Source organism: Lepidochelys kempii, chromosome 25, assembly GCF_965140285.1.
Source record: "Lepidochelys kempii isolate rLepKem1 chromosome 25, rLepKem1.hap1, whole genome shotgun sequence".
Lineage (NCBI taxonomy): Eukaryota > Metazoa > Chordata > Testudines > Cheloniidae > Lepidochelys > Lepidochelys kempii.
This window is the reverse complement of record NC_136404.1, coordinates 7,182,197-7,201,506: the sequence shown is the minus strand read 5'-3', so window position 1 is coordinate 7,201,506 and position 19,310 is coordinate 7,182,197. Positions and strand designations below refer to the sequence as shown.

Genomic DNA, 19,310 nt, shown 5'->3' with positions numbered 1-19,310 from the left:
ACCAGGGGTCGGTATGGCAGGGGAATGTCTACACAGTACGCTAAGCCCGCTGCTCTGACTCCAATTTCAGCCCACACCCCCCTTCGGGCTGCACACAAATCAGTTTGACTCAGGTCAGCAAGCGTGCTGGTCCCAGGTCTGAGGACGGGGTATCGGACAGAGCTCAAAACCCATTGTGACTTGGTCCAAGTCCTGTCATTGTGCAGTGCGGATGCAAATCAAGCTGCAGACCTGGGTGACTGAGAAGAAGGAACACACGGCCCCCCACGCTGTAGGGCAGGCCTGCGGACTAGAGAGGTAGGACTGGGAGTAGGATGTAACTTACAAATGGAAATTCTCCTCCCAGACCGGATTTAGATTTCCATAGATCGTTTTAGTCCTTTTTTTCGTCTTTCCAACCTGGACAGTAACATACGGGTCACTGGAGCCTGTCTTATCCTTTGCCTGCAGGCCCTGGGCACAGACAACTATAACACAACACACACCCCATGCGCACAGAGGCACAAATGTTTATATGCACACACACGGCACCACGCACCAGCCAGCCCCACAGAGACACAATACACACACAACAGAGAGAACAAATAAAAACAGGAATCAATGGCAAATACAGAACAACCGGGCAACATGCGATTTTCAAATCAGCCAGCGCTCGAAAGAGGAGACTGACTTGGCTTGCTTGGGATCCATTGCAAGGGCTGGATCCAGGCATCCAGCTGAATTGGTGCAGGTTCTAATGGGAATTCATTTCCTTTCACCAAAAGCCGCACTGGAGACACGTGCTTCCTGGGCTCCCAAAGGGAGGAAAGCGCGGGGTTAATTTCCTCTCAGCTGCATGCACTTGGCACAGTCTCTGCAATGGGCTAATGACAGCGGAAGAATATCTACCCCTTGATGCACGAGGGACCTGATCTATCCTGCTGCGAGATCCACAGCAGGGAACAAAGCTGGGCTCCAGAGACCTGCACACATAACCCTGGGAATCGAGAGCCTCATTAACAGGGAGATGCAGCCCATGCAGACTTCAGGTCCCAGCATGCAATGCTCTGTCCTTAGCCAATTTCCAGTGGGTCAAGGCAACACACAGCATGCTGGGCGCCTGGCCTGGAGTTAGGAAGCTGGCAGGGTGTCCCTGTGCCGTGGTGCTGAACGGTCTCAGCTCCAGCGTATCTCGGTGTGATGGGGACCTCCAGGGCTCTCCAGGGGGCCGCAGGTTCGACTCCCATCCCCCTCTATCAGTGTTCGCTCAGAGGTGCATGTCCAGAGCTGGCAGGGCACGTCAGCCTGGCCCTGCACCTACCTGTGATGCTGATCTTGGCCGACCATTTGGAGGTGCCGTCCAGCACGCTCTGCTTCACGGCCTTCATCTGCTGGGTGTGGGTGGCTTTCGAGACGGCGAAGATCTCTTGGATCAGCTCGAAGATCTCGGGCTTGTTCCGCTCCCGGATCTTCATGCGGTCCTTCAGCACCATGATGATGTTCTGGGTCCGGTCCTCTGCCCCATGCTTGGAGCTCTTCTCAGCCGCTCCTGGAGGTGATTGGGAGGGGAACAATGAAGAGGGGAGATTCTGGGACAGGCTGCCTTTGGGGAGCACTCGCACAGGGGTGGCCCCCACCCAAGAAGTCATTCCGTGCTGGCATTAAAGAGTTAATGGGGATACGTAAGACCCTCCCCCACCACCCTCGGGCCCCCTGCATGGGGGTCTGTAAGACATCAAAGGCACAGAAGCCAAAGGAAGAGAGAGGCTGCACCCCTTACTCTGTAGGCAGTCTGCATTGAGCAGGTCTTGGCACTTCTCATGGCACTTCACCCCGCACTCCGTACAGCGCATGCCCTGCCGGGCGATGCCCCACAGCAGCCCCTCGCACTCGTAGCAGTACGTGGGGGTGGTGGCGGTCCAGACCTCGAAGTTGTGGGGTGTCGTGGAGGAGATGGGGTAGATTAAGGCTTGAAGGGTCTTCTTGTAAACATGGTTTTTCTAAGCAAAGAAGTGGGGCGGGGGAAAGGAGAAAACGCTCACACCAGGCAGGCTCTTGTCTGAGCGGGGCAGGGCTGCTCCCAGCCAGCGAGAGACCCCAGAGATGGGGCTTATAGACAGTGGTCTTCATCCCTCCAGTACTGGGCATGCAGACCTTCCCCTGCCACTGATGTGCGGCCAGCTCTGGGGTGGGACGCAGCCGCTGCTTAACAGCGCGCAGCAATGGGATGGGCAATGAAGGACACCAGAACAAGTGGGCAGAATGCAACAACCTTCCTTGGGATTAGCCCATTTCATACCCCAGCTGGGAGAGCTTTAACAGCCATAAGCAGGCTGGTTAGTTTTGCCCCTCTGAGAGATGACACCTCTCACTGCACAGAGCCCCTGCTAACCACCCTGGTTCAGCGCTGACTCATCTGCATCGCTTCCCTGCAGACCCGTGGCAGGGTCCCGTCCCACAGACGACCCCGCCTGACCCTGCTTTGCTCGTGCAGTCTGACAGGCTCGTGTCTGGAGCCTGCGGCAGCAGAGTGAGACATGCCGAGGGGTGGCACTTACTAGCTCTTCATTGTTTAAGGTGCTTGATGCTAGTGCTGACGTGATTCCGGCTTTCCTGGACTGGACCAGCGACTGTTGGAGTGAAACACAACCAAACCGCTGTATCAGCAGGGAGGAGTCACAGCCAGCCCCGCCCCCCAGCGGGTGGGCTTTTAAAAGCAAAGGTCCCAAGTCAAGATGCCCAGCTCCTCAGTGTGGCGGAAACAGCAGCATCTCCAGAGCATCTCTAGGGACATACCCCAGCAGTGCCGGGCCCCTCCCAGGCCCGATGGCCAAAGTACTCAGCAGGCCAGTGGGACGCATTCAGACTGGTCCTGGGCGCTGCTGCTGCAGCAGGGGGTGGATGAAATGACTAGCACGCCAAGGCCACGAGCCCTTTAGGCGTATGGGCCAAAGCTTGGGCGGGGAAAGGGGGGGTTCAGGATTTGTCACATGGTAGCTACCAAAGCAGGACAACCGTTCAAGCCCAGAGACCTCATCTCTGACAACAGGCAAGCTCCTCAAAGCCAGGTGTAAGACACCTGCCTGGCCCTCAACTCAGGTGGCCTTTGCAGCATGTGGCCAGACAGGACCCAGTTCACCAGCCCACACTGGCCTCAATTTTCATCCCCATTCAAACAGTTTGGGGTGGTCTTGAATTGACCTCCAGATCCTCCCCCCCTACCCCCTCCTGGCCAGAATCTACAACTCTCTGCCGTCCCCAGCCATGCCACGTGGGAGCTGCGCAGGAGCTGCCTGGCAGTTTATATAAAAGCCCCAAATATTTTCTGCAAGAAACAGGACAAGGGAGGAAACTCAAGTGCGAGAAACAATGCAGGACTTACCATAGCCTGCGAGGGAGCCCAGAGCCAGAGGGATGGAAAGCAAAAGACAGTTATATCAGCCCTTTCACACAGGGAAGTCAAGTCCTACTTCTTTCCTCTCTGTCACAGGGAGTCAATGGGTAAACAGACGGCACCAAACGCTAACCCACTTCTGGACATTTCTCTGTTGCTTTTCCCCACTCTCAGCCAGGAGTTGGAACTAGCTGCATTCTGTACCTCAGGTATTGCATGGGCCCCCCCACCCCTCAGGTGTTTCATGGTGGCTGAGCATGGGTGTAACAAAACTTAGGCATACACCAGAGGAAGCAGGTTTAAGATTCAGGTACGGCTCTGAGCCAGCGATAGGGTTTGGTGGGGGGTCGGGAGGGGGCTTTCTGCCACTCCTTTAGGGCAACAGCACATTCTTCACTCTGAGACGAGAGGGTGCATACTCCCATCTTTATTCGCCTGGGCACAGCCGCCGGGCAGGGCCAGCTTGCTTCCTGGGCGTCTAGGGCCCGATTTGAAGCTCAGTGGAGTCTATGGGAATCTTTCTACGTGGTTGGGGTTTAAGGGATCACCCAAGGAAGGGAGCCCGGCTGCTACAGAGATAAAGCTATCCATGGTGGATGGGGATAAAATGCATCCCAGTGCAGCGAGTCACCAGGTAGCCACCACCAGCCCCCATCACAAGCACGGGGCATCTTCCCCGCTGTCCGTATCCCCCTATACATACTACAGCCCAGGGCACACACCTTCCCTTCGCCACCCAGCCCAGGATCGCTCCATCACCAACACAAAGAGACAAACACCACTCAGCACAGGGGCATCAGCAGCAGCTGCCCCCCCCCCCACCCCAGGGCCAGGGGAGAGCAGCACGCAGGCACCACGTGGACAAGGCAGCAAAGGAACAAGGCGAGGCGAGGCAGCTTGCGTGGAGAGAAACACAAGGAGAACAGAATCCCTGGGGCGGGGCGCAAAGCACAACCCCAACCAATGGATTAAAGAGAGGAAGGGGAAGGCAAAGGGGGAGCCTAGGTGAGAAGGCAACAAGGGGTCCGGTTTCGAATTTTGTACTTGTCACCAGTGAAAATAGCACCAAGCAGGATGTGTGTAACGTGTGGGGTCTGCACTGAGGGGAGCTTGACTGGGCCTTGGCACTGCAATATATTGTGAATTACAGCAGAGCACGTAATGGTATATAGTCTGTGAATTACGGGAGCGTGTTGGTTAGAGAAGTTAATTACAGGAAGGCACCGGTTGTAAGGGTATGTACTGCTACTTATGGGTGCGTGTGTGTTGTATATTGTGGTATACACAGCTTAAATTAGAAAAGCACGCTCACTCTAATGGTATGGAGATTCTGAATTATGGGGCTGTGCTCCATAAAGTGGAATATACACTGTGAATTACGAGAGTGTCCTGAATGGTGCCATCTATGCGCTGGGAATTACGGGAACGCGCTGGGTGGTGCAGTCTCTGTGCGGGGAACTACGGGAACGCGCTGGGTGGTGCCGTCTATGTGCTGGGAATTACGGGAATGCGCTGGGTGGTGCGGTCTATGTGCTGGGAATTAGGGGAACGCGCTGGGTGGTGCCGTCTATATGCTGGGAATTACGGGAACGTGCTGGGTGGTGCGGTCTATGTGCTGGGAATTAGGGGAACGCGCTGGGTGGTGCTGTCTATGCGCTGGGAATTACGGGAACGTGCTGGGTGGTGCGGTCTCTGTGCGGGGAACTACGGGAATGCGCTGGGTGGTGCGGTCTATGTGCTGGGAATTACGGGAACGCGCTGGGTGGTGCCGTCTATGTGCTGGGAATTACGGGAATGCGCTGGGTGGTGCCGTCTATGTGCGGGGAACTACGGGAACGCGCTGGGTGGTGCCGTCTATGCGCTGGGAATTACGGGAACGCGCTGGGTGGTGCGGTCTCTGTGCGGGGAACTACGGGAATGCGCTGGGTGGTGCGGTCTATGTGCTGGGAATTACGGGAACGTGCTGGGTGGTGCCGTCTATGCGCTGGGAATTACGGGAATGCGCTGGGTGGTGCGGTCTATGTGCTGGGAAGATTTCCACTGCCCTTGTGAAGGGATCTGGGAACAAAACTAGAAACCAAATGTTACCACAGAAGGACTCGGACTGATGCCCCGTATTGGACAAGGCCCCTAGAACCTCTGTTAAAGAGACAGCACCCTTTGGAACAGTGACCTCCTCCGCGCTCTCTGAGCAGGCTGACTCATTGCCTAGGAACCCGAGGGGCTGGGGGGCAGACACCCATGGGCCAGCTCTGCGGAGCTAATGGCCCACTTCCTTCAAGGGCAGAAAGTGACACTCCCAACAGGTTTCAGAGTAGCAGCCGTGTTAGTCTGTATTCACAAAAAGAAAAGGAGAACTTGGGGCACCTTAGAGACTAACCAATTTATTTGAGCATGAGCTTTCGTGAGCTACATTGGTTAGTGGTTAGTCTCTAAGGTGCCACAAGTACTCCTTTTCTTTTCACTCCCAACAGGGGAGTCCCTGGGAATCCCAGAAATGCCGGGCTGGAAGGGGCCTTGAGAGGTCCCCTAGTCCAGCCCCCTGCACTGAGGCAGGACCCTGTGAACCTAGACTGGCCCTGACAGGGGTTTGTCCAGCCTGGCTGTGAAAACCTCAGTGAGCCACAACGCAGGGTGAAGAGGGAACAGAGGTAGGCCCCAAGCCGGGACACCTGATCCAACCCTGCTCCTTCTCTCTGAGCCAAGTCACTTTGCTTCCTGGCTTTCTCTCAGCTGATGGTTGAGACGGTCAGGATTTCCCCTGCCTTCTCCATGTCTTGGTTCTCCCCCAGCCCCCCTGCAATTCATACACACTCACTCAGACAGCGTCTGGAGGGCAAAGTCTCCCAGGCGTGTCCGAGAAGAGGCCTTCGCACTGCTGGATGTCCCCAGCTGCAGGCCCAGCTGCTGCGGAGAGGCTAATATCTGAATGGACTTGGGGTGAAATCCTGGCCCCACAGAAGTCAGTGACCAAGCTCCCCTGGGCTTCGCCGGGGCCTGGGTTTCTCTCCTCTTAGCACGCCTAAGAAGGGCTCCAGTGGGTCAGCATTGTGGCAGGTGGGGCCGCTGTTGGGGGGCAGCTGACTGCTAGGTTTTCGCATGCTCGTTCTGTGCTTGGAGGAGCCTGTGCCATCCATGCAGCCAGGGAGTGACGCCCGCTCGGAGACATGGTTCCGGCACCGGCACACCCAGGCTGCCAGGAATCAGGGCCTCGCCCACGCGGTTCTCTGTATCGGCTGCCTGACGGGGGAAAGAGGCCGCAGACCGGCTCTTAAGCCCAGCAGCAGTTCAGCGGCTGCTCAGCGCATTCACACACGGCTGCAACAGCTCCCGTACCTGTCTGGAACCCAGCCCTGCTCATGCCTTGACCTCAGCCTTACCCCGGCCTTGCCTCACCTGAGATAACCCAGTCCTGACCCTCGGCTCCAGCCTCTGACCCTGGCTCTGATGCTGGGCTCTGATTCCTGGCTGCCAACTCCCGCTCTAACCACTGGCCCTGACTCCTGCTCCAACTACCAGGCATGCCCGCCACACCCCAGTCCCGTGCCCCTCCCTGCCCTGTGATCCAGATGCCTCGCTGGAGGCAGCCTGCTGGGGCTCGGTGGAGGTTTTGGGCTGGGTGCGGGAGGGAAGGACCGGGCAGGTGATGCAAAGGGTGCTCTCTCTTTAACCAGGAAGACCACGAGCTCACCAGATCGCTGACTAGTGGGAGGGATTTGCGTCCAGGCTTAATATCAGGCATGCTGTCAATGCAACGCAGAAACTTTACCGCCGCTCCCCTGCGGTACAACCCAGCCAGCCAGCACCACAGGAAAGAGAACAGAAACACAGCCATGTTAAACAGAGCAAGCGAGGCAAACGGGGCGAAGAGCGCCTGAGCCGGATTAAGGGAGGAGGGAGCCACTGACGGGCGAGCGGGGAGGCCGCTACTGATGCTAAGAGAGGCCCCCTCCTCAGAGCGGCAGCCGCACCATCCCTTTGGTTAACCCGGCTCGGGCCAGATCCGCGGCGCACTCCAGCAGGGCAGAGCAGACAAGCCGGGGAAGCCAGCGGCGTTAGGAGGAGCCTCACCAAATCGCTAACTAGGGGGATTGGCTTTCTCTTTCGTATGTCGGGCATGCTGTCAATAATGATCAGACCGCCGCCAGGCCTGGAAGAGAGACAAGAGTCAGAGGGGGCGGGACAGGAAGGGGAGACCAATCGAGACACCCACGCACACACACAGAGGGGCCTGTGCCCTGCCCAGCACCTGGCAGGTGTTCCCGGGCTGCATGCCAGGGTGAGGCGGCGTCTCCCCAGCGGGCAGCGGAGATGCGCCGCACTACTGTATGAAGCAGCCCCTGCCCTACCTGCGTCCCTGCCCCGCAGGGGGGACAGCGGATGGGTCAATGTAGTGCTGGGTCCATTGGCCCCGGCTGGCCCACACCCTGCCCCAAGCCCCCTTCAAGCCACAGAGTGGAAGGCCAGAAGGAACCGCCCGATCAGACAGACGGATTTCCTGTAGATCAAAGCACCAGATCCCACTCAGCTGCCCCAGCATTGAGCCCATCTGTTGTGTCCATTCCTGCCCAGGCTCTCCAGATCCATCCTGCATGGCAGGTGGGTTTGTCCCCGAGAGACAGACAGAGGGGAACAGAGCACGGTCTGACACCGTGCACAAGAGTCACCAGCCGCTCCTGCGCATGTCCCCCTCCCCGTCAAAGAGACCCTGCAGTGGCACGGCCAGGGAGAGACCACCGGGACCACAGAAGCAGCTATGCAGCAGTGAAAGGGCGGGGGGTGGGAAGTGGGGCCGTGCAGGGAGACCACAAACACTAGCTCGGGGCAGGGACGATCACTCCAAGGGCCTCGCTCGGGGTTCGCTCACACCAGTGTGAACAGGGAGGGACTCAGCCAGTGTTCAGCCTTCCACTGAGAAAGGGGGTTTATTCTGAAGAACACAAATGTGAATTTCAGTAAGTTTCGGCCTTTTGTCAATGGTGGTTCTTGGAACTTTGCTCCTATGCTGGTTTCAATGGAAAATGCTGCACACCAGGGCTGGCTTTGGGGTTTCTGAGTTTTTTGCCCCTACTTTGCACAGAAGTGAACAGTGACGCGAGGTGCCCAGGAGCGGATGATCCAGCCCCCTCGCTCTAGAAGGCTCTGTAGGGTGCAATCTCTGCTACTACTACAGCTGCTGTAACTAGTTTGTGCAGAACGTTTTCCCACTAAAACCTCCCAGGTTTGTTGAAAGAGAAATGTTTATGTTAGGATAGAGATATTCAGAGATGTCTGTAAAGGCCATTTACGCTAAGAATGTAGGTGTGATTTTATCACTTAGCTAGTTATAGAGGTATAAAACAAAGAATCAAAATCACAGTCCGCCTGTGTATCGGCCTTCTCTCACTAGGCTAGTCTGAGGCCCTGTTCGTAGGCGAAGGCCTTTGCCTTTGGCAAGGCAGAAGAGGCAGCCACAAGCTGGGAAGCGAATGGGTCACGTCCTCACATTCCAAACTCGTCACATTGAAATAAAGTGCTATTGGGCTGTTAGGAATACAATCCTGTCCTGATAATGCCTATCGCCTTCCTCCAGAGAAAGATGGTTAAAGAAAACTTTTAGTTTGATAGCATCCTGTCTTCTCAATAGTTGTGGTTGTGAAGCCCTCATTTCTCTATGTTTTATCTTTTCTATTGTTAATTTGTCTGGCTCTCTAATTGTTTCTGTCTGCTGTATAATTAATTTTGCTGCGTGTAAACTAATTAAGGTGGTGGGATGTAATTGGCTCGATAATTATGTTACAATATGTTAGGATTGGTTAGATAGATTTCAGTAAAATGATTGGTTAAGGTATAGCTGAGAATATTACTATATAAATTAGGGGCAAACAGGAAGTAAACTGGGATTAGAAAATAAAGAAAAAGGAACTTGGATTTAAGCTTGCTGGAAGTTCACCCCAATAAACATTGAATTATTTGCACCTTCGGACTTCGGGTATTGTTGCTCTCTGTTCATGCGAGAAGGACCAGGGAAGTGGGAGGGTGAAGGAATAAGCTCTCTAACAGTTTAAGTGTCAATTCAGACAAAATCTTTGGATCTTTCCTGCCCTAAACATCAGAGTGGGCATTTTTGTCCCCAAGTGACACTCCGAAACTAAACAAAGTGGTTCTTTTGACTGAAAAGGCTGCTTTGTTTTGGGCTTTTGAATTTAAAGCCAGATAAAGCATTTCACGTTGCAATGTCAATTCAAAACGCAAATGTGCATTTTGCCTCACACTGGCATTTTGTTCTGGGTCGTTGAACGGTTTGTTGTGGCAAGGGAATGGCTGGAAGGGGAAATGAAAAGGCTTGTTTTGTTTTGAAATGTCAGTTAGAAACTTGAAATCTCTCAGGGAAAAACCTGTTGGTTTTCTGACCCACTCCGATAGCTACTTAGGCCAGGCCAGGAGTTCTGGAGACCCAGTGCCACCGCCTTGGGATGGGAGCCAGTGAGAACCAGGTCTGCCCATGTTCAGCAGCCTCAGTACAGAATGCTCTTGCCATTCATCACAGCTGAGCCATGTGTCTTCTGAGGGACTTGGCAGGTGGGGGCTTCTCTGACTCTTTAATTCTGGGTCTCTCCACACAGATCCAGGAGACCAGAGCTCCCTGGAAGCAGGTCCCACTGTATCCGTCATGGGGGAAGCGTGGCTGATACAGCTCCCTGCCTCTCAAGGGATGGCTGGCAGCTTGGCCTCATGCCCTCAGCCAGAGATGTCACTGCTGCTTCACCTCAGCCAGCCAGCCCCTAGGGCAGGGGCTCTCAAACTGGGGGTCGGGACCCCTCAGGAGGTCGCGAAGTTATTACATGGGCGGTTGTGAGTTGTCAGCCTCCACCCCAAGCCCTGCTTTGCCTCCAGCATTTATAATGGTGTTACGTATATAAAAATGTGTTTTTAATGTATAAGGGGGGTCGCACTCAGAGGCTTGGTATGTGAAAGGGGTCACCAGTCGAAAAGTCGGAGAACCCCTACCCTAGGGGAACTCAGCCTCCTCTTCCCCGGGGAAGTCTGACAAGCAGTGCCCTTCCCGAGCAGTTTGGAAGACGGGACTGTGGCATGCCGCCCGGGAAGGGGACCGAATGTGGCATGTCCAGAGAGCAAAGGGCATCACACGCGTCGCTGCTTGGCACATCCTGGGCACTTAGAACACAGAAAGAGGGTGGGAACCTGCTGCAAGGTGCAGCAGAGGGGTCGGTGACAGCCGGATCCACTTGCTCTTTCCTCTTCTTCCCCAGCTTTTTCTGCCCGATTCGTTCCCGTGGAGAAGTGGAGCCGTTTGCTGGCTTGCATCCCGGATGGGTGCTGCTGGGGGCTTGCAGATCTGCACCATGCTCCCTTTGCAGTAACTGACCTGTGCCCAGTGGAACGGCCTACGGAAAAGGCCCATCTCTGAAAAACAGCACTGCTGTGGCTGTCGTAGGCTAGGGAGATGTATCTCGTTCCAGAATGCTCCCCGCCCCACAGGGCCACTCCATAAGGCTCATGTATCCAAGGTGCCCCCCACCCAAGCCGCCAACGCTAGGGAACAGCAGCATTCCTCCCAACAACAGGCTCAGGTTTCGCAGATGCCATGGGGCTAGAAGTCAGAGAGGTTTCAGGTTTGCCCAGTTACTCACCCGCCTTTAAACCACAGCGACTTCGCCTCGCCAGATCCTTCTCCCCGGGCCTGTAGGACAGACAGACAGAGTCAGCGCTGCCTCCTGGACGTGCAGGTAAACCAAGGCGGGCAGCTAGCTGGGGCGAGGCTCAAGCAGCAGATTTACTGGGGCTTCCCTGTGTTGACGAACAAGTGCTTGGAGCACATGGGGAGCGTTGGACAACAATACACAGTGCAGCAGACATGGTGGGGCGGGGGTAAGGTGGATTGGGGGACAGGGGTCTGAACTGGTAATAAAATATATTAGAGAGTCCTGAGATGAATGAGCAAAATAACAGCCGCATTTAACTAAAAGCTAAATTCAACTAGACGAGCAGGAGAAACCAAACGCCCAGCACTCTGGCCATGCAGATTCTAGCAAGGAGCTCTGTTGCCTAGCAGTTTGACAAAGCTGATTAACCCTTTGCTGGTAGCACACAAACTACAGGGACCATGTGCTGGGGTAATCTGGAAGCAAATGAATTGAAGGTTTGACTGGTCTGTTCCGTCCAGTCTTTCTTTTGGAAGACACTGGACTGGCAGAGCACCTATGGGATGCTGAGTATATCTGGGATGGGCTGTTGCAGAGGGATGTGGGTAGAGACCAGATATCCATGGAGGACTTTGCTTTCCCAATTGATTTTTCACTTGCCAGGACTGGGGAAAAAAGATGGGGGAGCAGCAGAGCCTGGGGGAGAACGGGAGCAAACACCAGGGAAGGCACCTCAGTGTGGCACCCCATCCTCCCTGCGTGTGCACACACACCCACACACACCGACGCACACGCTCACACACACAGCAGGATGGGCACACGCAGCATGGGTCCAGGTTCAATCAAACATGCTTACCTGCATGCGGGCCACCGCCCTGCCCCGCGGGGAGGGGAGAGGCGGCCACAAGGGCCAGGGTGGTGAACAACTGAAAAGAGAAGCTGCGGGGGGGGAATCGACGCCCCAGGGGGGCGAATCCGGAACCAAAAGAAAAAGAAAAGATGGAGGATGGAGTCTAAAAACAGAACAAAAAATGGTCAACTCAATAAAAGCGACAGAGGGTGGAGGTGGGGGAGGGAGCCACGTGGACAGATCAACGTCTGCACGAACCAGACACATCCAGAAGTGAGCCCTGCTTCAGTGCTCTGTACTCTACCCTTCTCCTGGGGAAGAAGTCCTGCTTGGGGGCTAGGGGCCTGTCTACACAGCACCCGAGCTAGCCTGAAGCCAGTGAGTGCAGCTGGCAGCTGGAAGACAGCACAGCAGGGGCTTCAGCTTGGGTAACCCAAGCCCAGTGCGGACTCAGGGTCCACACTGGGCCCGCTAGCCCACTCCAAAGCCTGTCGTCGCTTAGCCACGCCCACTGGATTCAGGCCAGGTCAGGGAGGCTGGCCCATGCCCACCTTGGGCTGTGTAGACGTATCCTGAAGTCCCAGTTCAGCAAACGGGCCACTGACTTCACTGGGAACATGCAGCTCTTCAGTGCTTTGCAGGGCTGGGCAGGGCTCGGCTCTGCCCAGAGCTCCTTCTCCTGTTCCCCCAGCCATCCTACCCGCCATCTTGGCCAAGTCTCCAGCACTCCAGGGCTGTGCACTAGCCGCCCCGGCACTTGCTCTGCGGGTGGGACTGGGGTCAAAGGCAGGTTCTAGTTAGATGAAGAAACCTCCTGCTCCTTTCCATGGAGGGTGGCTTGGTCAGTACTGCCCAGCTGATGGCAAGGAGGCCCTGAGCCCATGATCTCCGGCAAGGGCAAATGGGAGAAGCTAGGGGGGCTTTCACCCTCGGTTGGGACCCACCAGGCCCAGTGAACCAGGGCTGCACAAGGCCATGCCTTTGCGAACCCCCACCCCTTGCTAACCCCCTCCCCACAGCCCCAGGAGTCATCTACCGTCCGATTCCAACCCAGGGCTGCTCTGGCTAGGGAAAGTCATCAACCTGTCTTGTCTAAGTCCTCTTTGAACAGGTCCCTGCCAGCCCCCTGTCAGCTGGTGAGGGCAGGAGGGGCGCACTCACCTCTTGCAGCTGCATGCAAACCTTGTTGAATGCTCTTAACCACTTGGCCTTGGCCTGGGACTTGGCGTCCTGGACTTCCACATCCTCCCGCTCTCTGAAACTGGACAGACAGAACAAGCATTTAGTGGGGCCTCACTCGGGGTGGGGGGGAGGGGGGGGTCTCAGACCCAGCCTGGGGGGTGGCACCCGCCAACTTACACGGACACCCATGTCTGCAACTTTCCTACAGAGCCAGAGTGTTTGATGAAGGCATCTGGCTACAGATGGGTGTGTGTGTGTGTGTGTGTGTCCGTCTTGCTTTTTGTTTTAGCTGTTTAGCCAATGTTGCACGAACTATTTATTTCCAGTTCACCAGCGATGGGATCTTCAGCATGCCTGGAATTCAACTGGAATTAGCTTAACATCTCTGCAAAGGCAAAATGCTCTTGTCTACCCATTTTTTGCTTTGCCCTCCAGGGCATGGCACTGCTGACACACAGTCTATGGGAAGGCTGCGTGGTAGAGGTTGCTCACCTCCCTCTGGGCTGGTAAGGGAGAAAGGAGTGGCATTTAACAGGTTGTGTTATCCAGAATCAGACGTGATCAAAAATTAAGCCATTAACACAAACAAGTGAGATGCAAAGGGAAGGGAAATGATTTGGCTGCAGTCCTGCTGCAAAGCTGGGAACAGAACCCAGGAGTCCTGACCTCCCAGCCTCATATTTCCTTTGTGGGCCCTGCCCTGGGGCATCGACACGAAATTAGTGATAGGAAAGCTCCGAAAGTTTGGCGGTTCAAGTTCAGGTAAGCACCCAACAACCACGACTGCTCCTCTGAAAGGTCACTTGGCTTCTGCGCTATCCAAGCCCCTTGGAGCTGCCAAGCCAGGCTGGAAATCTCCCTCCCAGTATCACAGGGTCTTACAGCTCCTGCATGGGCTGGGACTCAGACAGGAAAGAGCTGGAGGCACCGTACTGCGGGACTTCTGCTTCTGGTCCCAGGAGACCCAGGATGTGCAGAACTGCACTGAAAATTAAACACCAATCCCTCCAGGAAAGGCTGTCAAAGATTTCTGCCCAAACGCCATCCCATATCTCGAGTCATTTAATCCAGTCAAGTAAGTGAACAATGTCTCAGGAGGATTGGAGTCTGCAACCATTACTACAGACACACAGACTGCTATCACTTGAGCTGGAGGAGTAACCGTTAGGGGTAAGTAGCAGTAGTAGGCTGTTATCTTCTATGCTGACCCCCCCGCACTGGCGGGAGACATTGAGTGCAGAACACACACTTTACAAGTATGTTGCATTCAGCATGCAAGATGAGGCCAACTTTATGAGAATCATCTGAGATTCCCCATCCCTTCTTAATTTTATAAATATATATAATTCTAAAGCTCACTATGTGCTCTTTTAAATCAGAGCTTCGGTCTATAATTTAAACAAAGTAAAAAACCCAAGAAAGAAGTCTGTGGCTGCATCCCCTCCATTTTGGAACAATTCTGCTCACCCAACCATAGAAAAATAGACCTGTTTAATATTAAAAGCAGAGACTAACATCCGTGAATTATTCACATCATTCCAGGGATGCAACCATCAAATTTCTTCATCTCTGCAACTCAGGAGGGTATGGACGGGCTTTTATCTGCAGCCTGGAAAGACAAACACCCTCCAGGAAGTTTTCTTCCTGCTTTAATACATGTGACAACACCCAGGTATCAGACTGATGCCCCTCCAGAGCCCCCATGGCTCTGGTCCAGTGAACACCAGAGCCACCCCAGGGTCTACGTGACTCCAGTGCAGTGAACTAAATCCTACACTGGTTGGAAACCCGGTAAACGCCAGTGCGGCAGGAAGGCTGCACTCATGCAACCAGCAAAGCAACTGCTGTGGGCTCCTCGGAAAGGGTGAGTGGTTTAAAGGGACACGGCCAAGTGAAAACTTTTAAAGGTTTAAAAAGAATTAAAAGAGGCCAAAAATTGGCTGAAAGTTAGTTCCTCCATCCAGAGTTGGGAACCTGAACAAAAGGGGCCTGATTTTCCAGAGGGGCCGAGCCCACAACATTGGACCTTCCCCCTCCCACGGGAGGGACCTTCATATGGGGGGCAAATTGGACCCTTTCCATTCCAACCAAAAGGGGAGCTTTACCCCACCTTGTGGAAATGCCAGCCGGCCCATCAGTGCCGTTCCTGCTGGCTCAGGAACGGCCAGACCAGGGGTGATGTGCGGAACACTTGTGCCTTAGGTGAAATGAGACACCGAGCTTCTTTCCACCTGACTCTGATGGGGGTTAAAGAGAATACAGTCAGCGCTCGCCTCCCAGCATGGCTGGCTGCAAGTGCACATGTAGGCGCTACCTCTGAGCGCAGGCTGCCTCTTCTGCTTGTGTGAGTTTTTCATATTGTTTTGTATGAATATTGAGGGTGCCTCAGTTTCCCCTGGGTGGTGCATGTTGACTGGGGGGAGAGGGATGGGTTGTTTACTCTTTGCAGAGACCCAGAGATACAGGCGTGATGGATGCCTAGCTGCCTGGGGGCCATGGACAGTCCCAGAAGACAATGGTCACTCCAATTGCCCGGACTCTTGGCACCTAGCAACAAACAACCCTGAACGGCCCACCCTCCTTAAGAAGCCAGCCGAGTGTGAGCAGCTGGAGGACAAAGGACTGAGGAGGGACCAGGTGGGGTAGGTAAGTGTGGGCTGCTGGAGGCAGGGAAAAAGGTTTAGAGGGTCTGGATTGACCCCGATGAACTTTGCTGTAACTTTCTGTTCTCTATGGTAACTAAGGACTTTCTACGCTGTGTTCCAGACAGCTGTTACAGGGGCAGGAAGTTGGGGTGCACTGCTCCCTTTGGGGGTGCAAGTCTTCCCCAGGTGTCCAAGCCAGGTGGACTCGCTGTGGGGAGCTCACGGCATGACCCAGGGGGGCTGAGGCTCTGAGGTTCGGTCCCAGGAGCAGTGAAGCCGAGGGGCTGACCCCAGCGGCTGTGTGACCCTGCGGGGGCTGATCCCCTGAAGAGGTCCTCCCAGGGACTTTTGCAGAGCTGTCTGAGAGCACCAGACCTGTGGACAGCTTGGCAGGCCCTTCACTGCTTGCAGCTCGCTGTGCCAAAGGTGCCCAGAGCTGTGACAGAGCAGACCCAAGCTCAGCACCCAGCTCCGGGGGCTTCCCTCTGTACCAGGCTTTTCCTCCCAAGCCTTTCCCCTGGGCGCTGGCCCCAGGTCAGCTCTGCCGGCCGGAGGGGGTGGGGCAGCGCTCCCGGGGCAGGCAGCATGTCTGGTCCTGTGTTGTCTGCCCCTGCTCAGAGCAGGTCTGGGTGCCACAGTGGTAAAGGCATCGCCAGCTTGGGATCGAGGCACCACAGCTGCTTCAGGCTGCTGGGGCCCAGGTCCTGGGGCTTGCTCCAGCTGCTGCTGGCATAAAGGGAAAGGCTCCGTGGGCACCAAGGAGAACAGGACGGGGCCCTAAGCCTGGTTCAGAACGTCAGCCCGGGCCCCTCCTCCATGCCTATGGCCCGGTCGCCGTGCAGCAGTGGGGTGCCCAGCAACCAGCCAGCCTGGCACAGGGCACACTCATGGCAGCCACATGCTCCCCCCGGGTCATGTAGCAGTGGGCCACAGTGTGCAAGGAGCTCATGTCCCCACTAGTATGCCAGCACCAAGGGTCACTAGTGTGACCTCCCCATGGGTCACTAGCGTGCCGGCCCCACGGGTCACTAGTGTGACCTTCCCATGGGTCGCTAGCATGAGTTCCCCACGAGTCACTAGTGTGCTGGGCCCGTGGGTTGCTAGCGTGAGCCCCCCACAGGTTGCTAATGTGCTGGCTCCACGGGTTGCTAGCATGCTGGGTCTCCCGATCGCTAGTGTGATCTCCCCATGGGTCACTAGCATGAGCTCCCCACTTGTCACTAGTGTGCTGGGCCCGTGGGTCGCTAGTGTGACCTCCCCATGGGTCACTAGCGTGAGCTCCCCACTTGTCGCTAGTGTGCTGGGCCCGTGGGTCGCTAGTGTGACCTCCCCATGGGTCACTAGCGTGAGCTCCCCACTTGTTGCTAGTGTGCTGGGCCCGTGGGTCGCTAGTGTGACCTCCCCATGGGTCACTAGCGTGAGCTCCCCACTTGTCGCTAGTGTGCTGGGCCCGTGGGTCGCTAGTGTGACCTCCCCATGGGTAACTAGCGTGAGCTCCCCACTTGTCGCTAGTGTGCTGGGCCCGTGGGTCGCTAGCGTGAGCCCCCCACAGGTTGCTAGCGTGCCGGCTCCACGGGTCGCTAGCGTGACATACACACCATGAGTTGTTACCGCCAGCTATGGCTCACGCCCATCGTGGCCGCCCAGGACCAGCGCAGGGACGGGGCACGCCAGAGAGCTGGCCCTGCGGACACAGCACGCTGCCAGTCCGAGCCCCGGGCTTTACGTTCCAGTTCCCTGGGCCAGCACAGGTCACTGCACGGCTCACCCCAGCCAGGCCCAGCTGCCTGGCCCCAGGGTGGGTGAGCACCGTAGGCAGCCTGGAGACCTACAGGAGAAAACGCCACCCACTTGGGAGCCCTTCCTCCCTCTGCCAGCGCCCCCCTTCCTCCTCACCTCTCGGCTGGCTTTGGGGGCTCCGGCGCTCTCTCTGGGACCGGGGGTTCCTCCGCTGCTGGCTTTCCCTGGGGGATCTCCGGAGTTTCCTCCAGGACATAAGCGGCCTTCTCCTCCTTCCTCTCCTGCTGCTGCTTCTGTGCTGGCACCTGCTGCTTGACCGGCGGCTGTGGGTAGGGCTCGCGCTCCAGGGGCTTGGCCTCGTCCGCCTCCTGGTCCCGCAGCGGGGCGGCCCGGGCCTGGGGGTAGTCCCGCTCGTTCTCGCTGTAGTCCTCGTCCTCCTCCTCAGGGTAGAAGTCCTCCTCCCAGTGGGGCGAGTCGTCGTGGTAGCTGACGGAGCTGTGGCAGGAGTGGTAGGAGTCCCCGTCCCGCTCGTCCAGCTCCGAGCCCCGCAGGCTCTCGTTGTCGGGGTCGAAGTCATCGCTCAGCTGGGAGCTGCCTTGGCTCAGCTCCCCGGACGAGGCATAGTGGCTGCTCCCGGTGGGGCTGTGTGGGGGTGGGATGGAGGGGAGAGGACAGAAAAGGCTTAAAATGAGCCTGTGGGTCCCAGCCGGTTCCCCCTGCCCCATCCAGCTGGCTGTATCCTTCCCCAGGCTGCCGGAGCCTGGCCGCCAGGCGGCGCCGCTGAGGGGAGGCGTGCCAGGATGGGCCCATTGGTACCCGCCCGCGGCTTGGGCCCGCGGGTGAGCCGGCAGCGGGGGCAGGAAGAGGGAAATGTCGCCGCTTTCCAGTCCTGCTCCTCAGCTCAGGAGGCACCGGAGGGGCCCAGTGCCACGCCGCTGCTCTGGCCCCGATCCTGGGCCTCACGGCTGGGCCGGAGAATGGGAAATTGGTGGGGGGGCCTGCAATCGGCGGCTGGCCAGTTAGGCCGGGGTACCTCAGAGACCCCTTGCCCATCCTCTCAGCAGCCCCCAGGCGGCAGGCAGAGCAGACGTGCCTCTGTAAGCCAAGGCACGCGGTGCCCCCCTGGGAGCGGCGCTGCACGGGCAGCCGGGTGTAGCCCATGCCCATGGTCCCCCCCCACGTCCCCGCCCACGTGCCCTTTCCGGCCATTCCCTCTTCTCCCCATCACTCGCTCCTCCATCGCGCTCAGAAATCCCTCAACTCTTTCTCCTCCCCACAGCTCCTCTCTCCTGCCCTCCTTTCCGCCCCCCCCATCCCACTGCCTCTCCGGCACACCGCCCCACTGCCCAGCTCCTCCGCCAGCCTGGCCTGGCCCCCGCCCACCCCAGACACGCTCCTCGGGCCTCTCCCCACAGGCCGAGCCCACTGCTCAGGGATCCGGTCAGGGGGAGGCTCCGGGGGAGGAAGGTGGAGGGCTCAGAGGGAGGGGGTTCGGGGAGAAGGGGGTCTTTGACAAACCAAACCACTGGACACAAGGAGGGACAAAACCAGGGGCGATTCTCCGAGCACCACAGCAATCGCGGTGCCTCCGAGCGGAGAGGCTCACAGTAAGCGCGCATGCAGACATAGTACAGGGACACGCCTGGGGATAGGCCGACACCACATCTCCGGCACCGGCAGTGGGGGGTGGGCACGCACACACCGGCACGGGTACCCTTCTGGCCAAGCCCCACGTTCGGCAGGAAGCCGGCTGGAGGGGCCGGTTGCCTGGCCTGGGAGAGTATGGGTGGCTTGCGGATGGACGCACCGGGGGAGGTCATCCAAGCTCACAGAGCTGGGACTCATCACCGAGGGGACCCGGCCAGGTTGTGGCA

General features: G+C 56.9%; 1 protein-coding gene across 1 annotated transcript in view; it reads right to left on the bottom strand.

Annotated features, from left to right (window-relative positions):
* Positions 1 to 19,310, bottom strand: part of UNC13A (unc-13 homolog A) — a 122,489-nt gene that overhangs the window by 49,459 nt on the left and 53,720 nt on the right. The window contains exons 10-18 of the mRNA XM_078850628.1: positions 17,593 to 18,078; positions 13,031 to 13,130; positions 11,008 to 11,057; positions 7,445 to 7,523; positions 3,362 to 3,367; positions 2,538 to 2,609; positions 1,760 to 1,979; positions 1,301 to 1,528; positions 326 to 467 (exon numbers count right to left, since the gene is read on the bottom strand). Of these exons, the coding sequence (XP_078706754.1) occupies positions 326 to 467; positions 1,301 to 1,528; positions 1,760 to 1,979; positions 2,538 to 2,609; positions 3,362 to 3,367; positions 7,445 to 7,523; positions 11,008 to 11,057; positions 13,031 to 13,130; positions 17,593 to 18,078 (1,383 nt within the window). The remainder of the gene's footprint in view (positions 1 to 325; positions 468 to 1,300; positions 1,529 to 1,759; positions 1,980 to 2,537; positions 2,610 to 3,361; positions 3,368 to 7,444; positions 7,524 to 11,007; positions 11,058 to 13,030; positions 13,131 to 17,592; positions 18,079 to 19,310) is intronic.